We start from the raw sequence: 12262 nt of genomic DNA, 5'->3' as shown, positions 1-12262 counted from the left end.
GAAAAAGGGGAACCCTCTTGCACTCTTGGTGGGAATGTGAACTGGTGCAGCCACTCTGGAAAACTGTGTGGAGGTTCCTCAAAGAGTCAAAAATAGATCTGCCCTACGACCCAGCAATTGCACTGTTGGGGATTTACCCCAATGATTCAGATGCAATGAAACGCCGGGACACCTGCACCCCGATGTTCAGAGCAGCAATGGCCACAATAGCCAAACTGTGGAAGGAGCCTCGGTGTCCATCGAAGGATGAATGGATAAAGAGGATGTGGTTTATGTATACAAGGGAATATTCCTCAGCCATTAGAATCGACAAATACCCACCATTTGCTTCAACGTGGATGGAACTGGAGGGTATTATGCTGAGTGAAGTAAGTCAATCAGAGAAGGACAGTGTATGTTCTCATTCATTTGGGGAATATAAATAATAGTGAAAGGGAATAGAAGGGAAGGGAGAAGAAATGTGTGGAAATATCAGAAAGGGAGACAGAACATAAAGACTCCTAACTCTGGGAAATGAACTAGGGGTGGTGGAAGGGGAGGAGGGCGGGGGATGGGGGTGAATGGGTGATGGGCACTGAGGGGGGCACTTGACGGGATGAGCACTGGGTGTTATTCTGTATGTTGTTAAATTGAACACCAATAAAAAAATAATTTATTTAAAAAAGTAATAATAATTCGGGTTCCCGAGGGTGCTGAAATGGACAGAAGTCCAGAATATGTATTTTAACAAATCAGAGCTCACAACTTCCCTAATTTAGAGAGGAAACAGGCATTCATATCCAGGAAATAGAGCGATCCCCCCCTAAAATCAATAAAAACCACTAAAAACCTCGACATTTAATAGTGAAACTTGCAAATTCAAAAGAAAAAGGGAAGATCCTTAAAGCAGCAAGAGACAAGAAATATCTAAATTTTATGGGGAGAAATATTAGATTAACAGCAGACCTCCCCACAGAGACCTGGTAGGCCAGAAAGGGCTGGCAAAATATATTCAGGGTCCTTAATGAGAAAAACCTGCAGCCAAGGATACTTTATCTAGCAAGGCTCTCATTCAGAATAGAAGGAGAGATAAAGAGCTTCCAAGATAGGCAGAAACTGAAAGAATATGTGACCACGAAGCCAGCTGTGCAAGAAATACTAAGGGGGATTCTGTAATAGAAAGAGGAAGTCCAATGGAACAATCCACAAAAACAGGGACTGAATAGATATCATGATAACACTAAACTCATATCTTTCAATAGTAACTCTGAGCGTAAACGTGCTTAATGACCCCATCATTGGCGCAGGGTAACAGACTGGATAAAAAAGCAGGACCCATCTATTTGCTGTCTACAAGAGACTCATTTTAGACAGAAGGACACCTACAGCCTGAAAATAAAAGGTTGGAGAACCATTTACCATTCAAATGGTCCTCAAAAGAAAGCAGGGGTAGCCATCCTTATATCAGATAAACTAAAATTTACCCCGAAGATTGTAGTGAGAGATGAAGAGGGACACTATCTCATACTTAAAGGATCTATCCAACAAGAGGACTTAACAATCCTCAATATATATGCCCCGAATGTGGGAGCTGCCAAATATATCAATCAATTAATAACCAAAGTTAAGACATACTTAGATAATAATACACTAATAGTAGGAGACTTCAATCTAGTGCTTTCTACCCTCGATAGGTCTTCTAAGCACAATGTCTCCAAGAAACAAGAGCTTTAAATGATACACTGGATCAGGTGGATTTCACAGATATCTATAGAACTTTACATCCAAACGCAACTGAATACACATTCTTCTCAAGTGCACATGGAACTTTCCCCAGAATAGACAACATACTGGGTCACAAATCAGATCTGAACCAATACCAAAAGATTGGGATCTTCCCCTGCATATTCTCAGACCGACCATAACACCTTGAAATTAGAACTAAATCACAACAAGAAGTTTGGAAGGATTTCAAACACGTGGAGGTTAAGGACCATCTTGCTAAAAGATGAAAGAGTCAACCAGGAAAATAAGGAAGAATTAAAAAGATTCATGGAAACTATTGAGAATGAAGATACAACCATTGAAAATCTTTGGGATACAGCAAAAGCAGTCCTGAGGGGGAAATACATCGCAATACAAGCATCCATTCAAAAACTGGAAAGAACTCAAATACAAAAGCTAACCTTACACCTAAAGGAGCTAAAGAAAAAACAGCAAATAGATCCTACACCCAGCAGAAAAACAGAGTTAATAAAGATTTGAGCAGAACTCAATGAAATAGAGACCAGAAAAACTGTGGAACAGATCAACAAAACCAGGAATTAGTTCTTTGAAAGAATTAATAAGATAGATAAACCATTAGCCAGCCTTATTAAACAGAAGACAGAGAAGACTCAAATTAACAAAATCATGAATGAGAAAGGAGAGTTCACTACCAACATGAAGGAATACAAACGATTTTAAAAACACATTATGAACAGCTATGCACCAATAAATTAGACAATCTAGAGATATGGACACATTTCTGGAAAGCCACAAACTACCAAAACTGGAACTGGAAGAAATAGAAAACCTGAACATGCCAATAACCAGGGAGGAAATTGAAGCAGTCATCAAAAAGCTCCCAAGACACAAAAGTCCAGGGCCAGATGACTTCCCTGGGGAATTCTATCAAATGTTTAAAGAAGAAACCATACCTATTCTACTAACGCTGTTTGGAAAGATAGAAAGAGATGGAATACTTCCAAACTAGTCCTATGAGGCCAGCATCACCTTAATTCCAAAACCAGACAAAGATCCCACCAAAAAGGAGAATTATAGACCAATATCCCTGATGAACATGGATGCAAAAATTCTCAACAAGATACTAGCCAATAGGATACAACATACATTAAGAAGATTATTCACCATGACCAAGTAGGATTCATCCCCGGGACGCAAGGCTACTAGTTCAACATTCCTAAAACAATCAATGTGATTCATCATATCAGCAAGAGAAAAACCAAAAACCATATGATCCTCTCAATTGATGCAGAGAAAGCATTTGACAAAATGCAGCATCCATTCCTGATCAAAACTCTTGAGAGTGTAGGGATAGAAGGAACATTCCTCAACATCTTAAAAGCCATCTACGTAAAGCCCACAGCAAATATCATTCTCAATGGGGAAGCACTGGGAGCCTTTCCCCTAAGATCAGGAACAAGACAGGGATGTCCACTCTCACCACTGCTATTCAACATAGTACTACAAGTCCTAGCCTCAGCAATCAGGTAACAAAAAGACATTAAAGGCATTCAAATGGGCAAAGAAGAAGTCAAACTCTCCCTCTTCACTGATGACATGATACTCTACATAGAAAATCCAAAAGACTCCACCCCAAGATTGCTAGAACTCATACAGCAATTTGGCAGTGTGGCAGGATACAAAATCAATGCCCAGAAGTCAGTGGCATTTCTAAACACTAACAATGAGACTGAAGAAAGAGAAATTAAGGAGTCAATCCCATTTACAATTGCACCCAAAAGCATAAGATACCTAGGAATAAACCTCACCAAAGAGGTAAAGGATCTATACCCTCAAAACTATAGAACACTTCTGAAAGAAATTGAGGAAGACACAAAGAGATGGAAAAATATTCCATGCTCATGGACTGGCAGAATTAATACTGTGAAAATGTCAATGTTACCCAGGGAAATTTACACGTTTAATGCAATCCCTATCAAAATACCATGGACTTGGGATCCCTGGGTGGTGCAGGGGTTTGGCGCCTGCCTTTGGCCCAGTGCGCGATCCTGGAGACCCGGGATCAAATCTCACGTCAGGCTCCCAGTGCATGGAGCCTGCTTCTCCCTCTGCCTGTGTCTCTGCCTCTCTCTCCCTGTGTGTGACTATCATAAATAAATAAAAATTTTAAAAAATACCATGGACTTTCTTCAGAGAGTTAGAACAAATTATTTCAAGATTTGTGTGGAATCAGAAAAGACCCTGAATAACCAGGGGAATTTTAAAAAAGAAAACTATAGGCAACAGACATGAACAGAAATCTCACAGAGGAAGACATAGACATGGCCAACATGCACATGAGAAAATGCTCTGCATCACTTGCCATCAGGGAAATACAAATCAAAACCACAATGAGATACCACCTCACACCAGTGAGAATGGGGAAAATTAACAAGGCAGGAAACAACAAATGTTGGAGAGGATGTGGAGAAAAGGGAACCCTCATACACTGTTGGTGGGAATGTGAACTGGTGCAGCCACTCTGGAAAACTGTGTGGAGGTTCCTCAAACAGTTAAAAATATACCTGCCCTACGACCCAGCAATTGCACTGCTGGGGATTTACCCCAAAGATACAGATGCAGTGAAACGCCGGGACACCTGCACCCCGATGTTTATAGCAGCAATGGCTACGATAGCCAAACTGTGGAAGGAACCTCGGTGTCCAACGAAAGATGAATGGATAAAGAAGATGTGGTTTATGTATACAATGGAATATTACTCAGCGATTAGAAATGACAAATACCCACCATTTGCTTCAACGTGGATGGAACTGGAGGGTATTATGCTGAGTGAAGTAAGCCAGTCGGAGAAGGACAAACATTATATGTTCTCATTCATTTGGGGAATATAAATAATAGTGAAAGGGAATATAAGGGAAGGGGGAAGAAATGTTTGGGAAATATCAGAAAGGGAGACAGAACGTAAAGACTGCTAACTCTGGGAAACGAACTAGGGGTGTTGGAAGGGGAGGAGGGCGGGGGGTGGGAGTGAATGGGTGACGGGCACTGGGGGTTATTCTGTATGTTAGTAAATTGAACACCAATAAAAAAAAAAGAAAAAAAAGAAAACTATAGCTGGGGGCATCACAATGCCAGATTTCAGGTTGTACTACAAAGCTGTGGTCATCAAGACAGTGTGGTACTGGCACAAAAAAAGACACATAGATCAATGGAACAGAATAGAGAATCCAGAAGTGGACCATCAATTTTATGGTCAACTAATATTCGACAAAGGAGGAAAGACTATCCACTGGAAGAAAGACAGTCTCTTCAATAAATGGTGCTGGGAAAATTGAACATCCACATGCAGAAGAATGAAACTAGACCACTCTCTTGCACCATACACAAAGATAATCTCAAAATTGATGAAAGATCTAAATGTGAGACAAGATTCCATCAAAATCCTAGAGGAGAACACAGGCAACACCCTTTTTGAACTCAGCCACAGTAACTTCTTGCAAGATACATCCACGAAGGCAAAAGAAACAAAAGCAAAATGAACTATTGGGACTTCATCAAGATAAGAAGCTTTTGCACAGCAAAGGATACAGTCAACAAAACTAAAAGACAACCTACAGAATGGGAGAAGATATTTCCAAATGACATATCAGATAAAGGGCTAGTTTCCAAGATCTATAAAGAACTGATTAAACTCAACACCAAAGAAACAAACAATCCAATCATGAAATGGGCAAAAGACATGAACAGAAATCTCCCAGAGGAAGACATAGACATGGCCAACACGCACATGAGAAAATGCTCCGCATCCCTTGCCATCAGGGAAATACAAATCCAAACCACAATGAGATACCACCTCACACCAGTGAGAATGGGGAAAATTAACAAGGCAGGAAACCACAAATGTTGGAGAGGATGTGGAAAAAGGGGAACCCTCTTGCACTCTTGGTGGGAATGTGAACTGGTGCAGCCACTCTGGAAAACTGTGTGGAGGTTCCTCAAAGAGTCAAAAATAGACCTGCCCTACGACCCAGCAATTGCACTGTTGGGGATTTACCCCAATGATTCAGATGCAATGAAACGCCGGGACACCTGCACCCCGATGTTCAGAGCAGCAATGGCCACAATAGCCAAACTGTGGAAGGAGCCTCGGTGTCCATCGAAGGATGAATGGATAAAGAGGATGTGGTTTATGTATACAATGGGATATTACTCAGCCATTAGAAACGACAAATACCCACCATTTGCTTCAACGTGGATGGAACTGGAGGGTATTATGCTGAGTGAAGTAAGTCAATCGGAGAAGGACAAACAGTGTATGTTCTCATGCATTTGGGGAATATAAATAGTAGTGAAAGGGAATATAAAGGAAGGGAGAAGAAATGTGTGGGAAATATCAGAAAGGGAGACAGAACATAAAGACTCCTAACTCTGGGAAATGAACTAGGGGTGGTGGAAGGGGAGGAGGGCAGGTGGTGGGGATTAATGGGTGATGGGTACTGAGGGGGGCACTTGACAGGATGAGCACTGGGTGTTATTCTGTATGTTGGTAAATTGAACACCAATAAAAATTAATTTATTAAAAAAAAGGAAATATCAGAAAGGAGACAGAACATAGAAGACTCCTAAATCTGGGAAACGAACTAGGGGTGGTGGAAGGGGAGGAGGGCGGGGGTTGGGGGTGAATGGTGACGGGCACTGATGGGGGCACTTGACGGGATGAGCACTGGGTGTTATTCTGTATGTTGGCAAATTGAACACCAATAAAAAATAAATTTATTATTATAAAAAAAGATATGAAGAAGAACACTATATCATAATAAAAGGGCCTATCCAACAAGAGGATCTAACAATTGTAAATATTTATCCCGTAACTTGGGAGTAGCCACATATATAAATCAATTCATAACAAATTTAAAGAAGCATATTGGTAATAATGCATTAATAGCCGAGGACTTTAACATCTCACTCACAGCAATGGGGATATCATCTAAGGAGATCAAAAGGAAACAAGGGCTTTGAATAACACACTGTACCAGATAAACTTCACAGGTACGTTCAGAGCATTCCATCCTAAAGCAACAGAATATATATTCTTCTCCAGTGCACATGGAATATTCTCCATAATAAATCACAAATTGGGTCACAAATCAGGTCTCAACCAGTACCAAATATTGGGATTATTCCCTGCATATTTTCAGACCACAATGCTTTATAATTTGAACTCAATCACAAGAGAAAATTTGAAAGAAAACAAATGCCTGGAGATTAAAGAGCATCTTACAAAAGATTAGGAATGGGTTGACCAAGAAATTAAAGAATATTTTTTTAACGCATGGAAACAAGGAAATGAAAACCTTTTTGATGCAGCAAAGGTGGTCCTAGAGGGAAGTATATAGCAATAGAAGCATTTCTCAAGAAACAAGAAAGGTCTCAAATATACAACCTAACCTTACATCTAAAGGAGCTGGATAAATAACAGCAAATAAAGCCTACATCAAGCATAAGAGAAATAATAAAGATTAGAACAGAAATCAGTGATATAGAAACCAAAAGAAAAATAGAACAGATCAATGAAAGTAAGAGCTGGTTCTTTGACAGATTTAACAAGATGGATAAACCCCTAGCCAGACTTATCAAAAAACAAAGAGAGAAAGGCCCCAAATCAATAAAATCATGAATGAAAGAAGAGAGATCACAACAACCACCAAAGAAATACAAACAATTATACGAACATATTGTGAGCAACTATACACCAACAAATTAGGCAATCTGGAAGAAATGGATGCATTGCTGGAAACCTACAAATTATCAAAACTGAAACAGGAAAAAATAGAAAACCTGAACAGACCAATAACCATCAAGGAATTTGAAGCAATCATCAAACCCCTACCAAGAAACAAGAGTCCAGGGACAGATGGCTTCCCAGGGGAATTCTACCAAACATTTAAAGAACAGCTAATACCTATTATTCTGAAGTTGTTTCAAAAAATAGAAATGGAAAACAATTTCCAAACTCATTCTATGAGGCCAGCATTACCTTGACCCCAAAACCAGACACAAAGACCCTATCAAAAAGGAGAATTACAGACCAATATGTCTGACAAACATTAATGTCAAAATACTTACCAAGATACTAGCCAATAAATGTATATTAAAAGGATTATTCACCAGAACAAATGGAATTTATTCCTAGGATACAAGGATGGTTCAACATCTGCAAATCAATCAATGTGATACACCACATTAATAAAAGAAAGGACAATAACCATATTATCCTCTCAATAGATGCAGAAAAAACAATTGACAATTGTTTCAAAGTGTTTCAAAGAAAAAAACAATTTCTTTATTAAAACTCTCCACATTGTTAGGGTAGAGGGAACATACCTCAATATCATAAAAGCCATTTATGAAAAGCCCACAGTGAATATAATTCTCAATGTGGAAAAACTAAGAGCTTTTCCACTAAGGTCAGGAATACAACAGAGATGCCCACTCCCACCATTTTTGTTGAACATAGTACTGGAAGCCCTAGCCTCAGAAATCAGATTAAAAAAATAAAGAAAAGGCATTCAAATTGGAAAAGAAAAAGTCAAATTCCACTCTTTGCAGATGACATGATACTCTATGTAGAAAACCCAAAAGACAGCATCCAAAATTGCTAGAACTCATACAGCAATTCAACAATGGGGAAGGATATAAAATCAATGCACAGAAATCAGTTGCATTTCTTCTATACACTAACAATGAGGCAGAAGAAAGAGAAATCAAGGAATCTATCCCATTTTCAAATGCATCAAAACCCACAAGATACCTAGAAAAAAAACCTAACCAATGAGGGAAAGGATCTTACTCCAAAAACTATAGAATATTCATGAAAGAAATTGATAAAGACACAAAGACATGGAAAAATATTCCACACTCATGGGTTGGAAGAACAAATATTGTTAAAATGTCTATGCTACACAAAACAATCTACATGTTCAATGAAATCCCTATCAAAACACCATCAACATTTTTCAGAGCTGGAACAAATAATTCTAAAATTTGTATTACTCAGCCATTAGAAACAACAAATACCCACCATTTACTTCAACATGGATGGAACTAGAGGGTATTATGCTGAGTGCAGTAAGTAAATCGGAGAAGGATAAACATTATATGGTTTCGTTGATACGGGGAATATAAAAAATAGTGAAAGGGATTATAGTGGAAAGGAGAGAAAATGAGTGGGAAATATCAGAGAGGGAGACAAAACATGAGAGACTCCTAACTCTGGGAAATGAACAAGGGGTTGTGGAAGGGGAGGTGGGTAGGGGGATGGGGTGACTGGGTGATGGGCACTGAGGGGGGCACTTGACGGGGTGAGCACTGGGTGTTATACTATATGTTGGCAAATCAAACTCCAATAAAAAATATACAATATATATTTTTTTAAGAATTTAAAAAATAATAATAAAATAAAATAAAATAAAAATAAAATTTGTGTGGTACCAGAAATGACCCCAAATAGCTAAAGGAATGTTGAAAAAGACTAAAGCTAGTAGCATCACTATTCTGGACTTCAAGCTGTATTACAAAGCTGTAATCATCAAGACAGTATAGTACCTACCCAAAAACAGACACATACACCAATGAAACAGGACAGAGAATCCAGAGTGGACTCTCAACTGAATGTTCAACTAATCATTGACAAAGCAGAGAAGAATATCCAATGGAAAAAAGACAATCTCTTCACCAAATGGTGTTGAGAAAATTGGACAGCCACATGCAGAGGAATGAAACTGGACCATTTTCTTTCTTTTTCTTTTCTTTCTTTTCTTTTCTTTTCTTTTTTTCCTCTTTCTTTCTTTCTTTCTTTCTTTCTTTCTTTCTTTCTTTCTTTCCTTCCTTCCTTCCTTCCTCTTCTCTTTCTTTCTTTCTTTCTTTCTTTCTTTCTTTCTTTCTTTCTTTCTCTTTCTTTCTTTCTTTCTCTCTCTCTCTCTCTCCTCTCTCTCTCTCTCTCTTTCTTTCTTTCTTTCTTTATAGTCACAGAGAGAGAGAGAGGCAGAGACACAGGCAGAGGGAGAAGCAGGCTCCATGCACCGGGAGCCCGACGTGGGATTCGATCCCGGGTCTCCAGGATCGCGCCCTGGACCAAAGGCAGGTGCCAAACCGCTGCGCCACCCAGGGACCCCTGGACCATTTTCTTATACTACACATAAAAATAAACTCAAACTGGATGAAAGACCTGAATGTGAGACAGGAATCCACCAAAATCCTAAGGAGAACACAGGCAACAACCTCTTTGACTTTGGCCACAGCAACTTCTTGCTAGACTCCTCTCCAAAGACAAGGGAAACAGGCAAAAATGAGCCACTGGAATTTCAAGATAAAAAGCTTCTGCACAGCAAAGTAAAGAGTAGACAAAAGCAACAGACAACCTACTGAATAGTTGGAAGATAGGAGAAGATATTTGCAAATGACGTATCAGATAAAAGACTAGCATCCAAGATCTATAAAGAACTTCTCAAACTCAACACCCAAAGAACAAATAATCCAGTCAAGAAATGGGTAGAAGACATGAACAGACATTTCTCTAACGAAGACCTACACATGGCCAACAGACACATGAAAATAATACTCAGCATTACTCAGCATCGGGGAAATACAAATCAAAACCACAAAGAGAAACCACTTCACACCAGTGAGAATGGCTAAAATTAACAAGTCATAAAACAACAGATGTTGGTGAAAATGCAGAGAAAAGAGAACCCTCTTACACTGTTGGTGAGAATGCAAGCTAGTGCAGCCACTTTGGAAAACCGTGTGAAGGTTCCTCAAGAAGATAAAAACAGAGCTACTCTATGACCCAACAATTGTAGTACTGGGTATTTAGCCAAAGGACACAAATATAGTGATTTGAAGGGGCACCTGCACCCCAATGTTTAAAGCACAATGTCCACAATAACCAAACTATACAAAAAGCCCAGATGTCTTTTGACAGGTGAATGGATAAGGAGGATGTGATAAATATATAGGTAGATAGACACAGATATAGATATATAATGCAATAGTACTCTTCCATAAAAAAAAAAACTGAAATCTTTTGCAATGGCATGTATAGAACCAGAGGGTATTATGGTAAGCAAAATGGTAAGAAAAAGATAAATACCATATGATTTCACTCATATGTGGAATTTAAGAAACAAAATAGTATCTAGAGGAAGGGAGAGAAAAATAAAACAAGACGAAATCAGAGAGGGAGACAAACCATAAGTCTAAATCTAAGAAACAAACTGAGAGTTGCTGGAGGGGAGGTGGGTCGGGGAATCGGGTAACTGGTGACAGATAGGCTATAAGGAGGGCACATGATGTAATGAGCACATGTTATATACAACGGATGAATCACTGAACTCTACCTCTGGATATAATAATACACTATTTAAATTAATGAATTTAAATAAAAATTTTAAAAGACCTTCATCCAGCTTTTTTTCTCTACCTGCCCTCTGCAGTTGTTGATTTTTTAAAAAAATTTTTTAAAATTTTTATTTATTAAAAAAAAATAAATAAATAAAATAAATAAATTTTTATTTATTTATGATAGTCACACAGAGAGAGAGAGAGAGAGAGAGGCAGAGACATAGGCAGAGGGAGAAGCAGGCTCCATGCACCAGGAGCCCGACGTGGGATTCGATCCTGGGTCTCCAGGATCGCGCCCTGGGCCAAAGGCAGGCGCTAAACCGCTGCGCCACCCAGGGATCCCAGTTGTTGATTTTTAAAGATGTACTTATAGCTACTTACTAAATGCAAGCCACTGTACCAGGCAAAGAAAAAGAAAAGAATGACCCTTGCTCCCAAATACATGGCCTGTTATAAAAGTTATATAAACCAACAATTACAAACAGGGTGGTCCTTGCTATAAAGGAAGTATGCTTAAAGTGCAGGGCAAGCATATGAAAAGCCCCTAAAAATCTTCTGGAGTCAATCGACAAAGGCTCTACAGAGTAGGAGAAGCCATCAACAGAGATATAGCATGAGTGGGAGTTTGCTTCAATAATAAATTAGGAGAGGGCAAAACAGAGTAGGAACTGCATGTGAAAGCCATAGACGACATGACATTTGAAGCACTACTTATACTTTAGTATTATTGGAATCTAAATTGTGAAAAATGCATGGTTTGGTGAGATATGTAATGAGAGAGGAGGCTAAGCAGTCACTGGGGAGTTTTCCAAATATAAGTGGCAGCTGAATCCATGAGAGTTTCATACAGCAATAAGAACCTTGTGTACAGGATGCCTGGGTGGCTCAGCAGTTGAGCATCTGCCTTTGGCTCAGGGTGTGATCCCGGCTCCCAGTGGAGAGCCTACTTCTCCCTCTGCCTATGTCTCTGCTTCTCTCTGTGTGTGTCTCTCGTGAATAAATAAATAAAATCTTTAAAAAAAAGAACCCTGTGTGAACTCATTGGGCTTCCATCACACAAACACTTCTCTTACCAGCGGTAGTTATGATTTCCATAAGTACACTGGATGTCTTCCCAGGATACCTGGAAGTACAC

General features: G+C 39.2%; 1 protein-coding gene across 9 annotated transcripts in view; it reads right to left on the bottom strand.

Moving 5' to 3' along the window:
* USP18 (ubiquitin specific peptidase 18) overlaps window positions 1-12262 on the bottom strand; it is a 75681-nt gene that overhangs the window by 5870 nt on the left and 57549 nt on the right. For 7 of the 9 annotated variants that reach the window (XM_049102497.1, XM_035706945.2, XM_035706950.2 and 4 more), the window contains one exon: window positions 12201-12250. The exons of 1 other annotated variant lie outside the window; for it this stretch is intronic. In XM_049102497.1, the coding sequence (XP_048958454.1) occupies window positions 12201-12250 (50 nt within the window). Of the gene's footprint in view, window positions 1-12196; window positions 12251-12262 lie in introns of those variants that run through there. One more of the 9 variants, XM_035706947.2, reaches the window with a different exon arrangement.

The sequence above is a fragment of the Canis lupus genome, chromosome 27 (assembly GCF_003254725.2).
Source record: "Canis lupus dingo isolate Sandy chromosome 27, ASM325472v2, whole genome shotgun sequence".
NCBI classification, from domain to species: Eukaryota; Metazoa; Chordata; class Mammalia; order Carnivora; family Canidae; genus Canis; species Canis lupus.
Note: the sequence above shows the minus strand (reverse complement) of the source record. Positions and strands in the feature narration are given on the sequence as shown.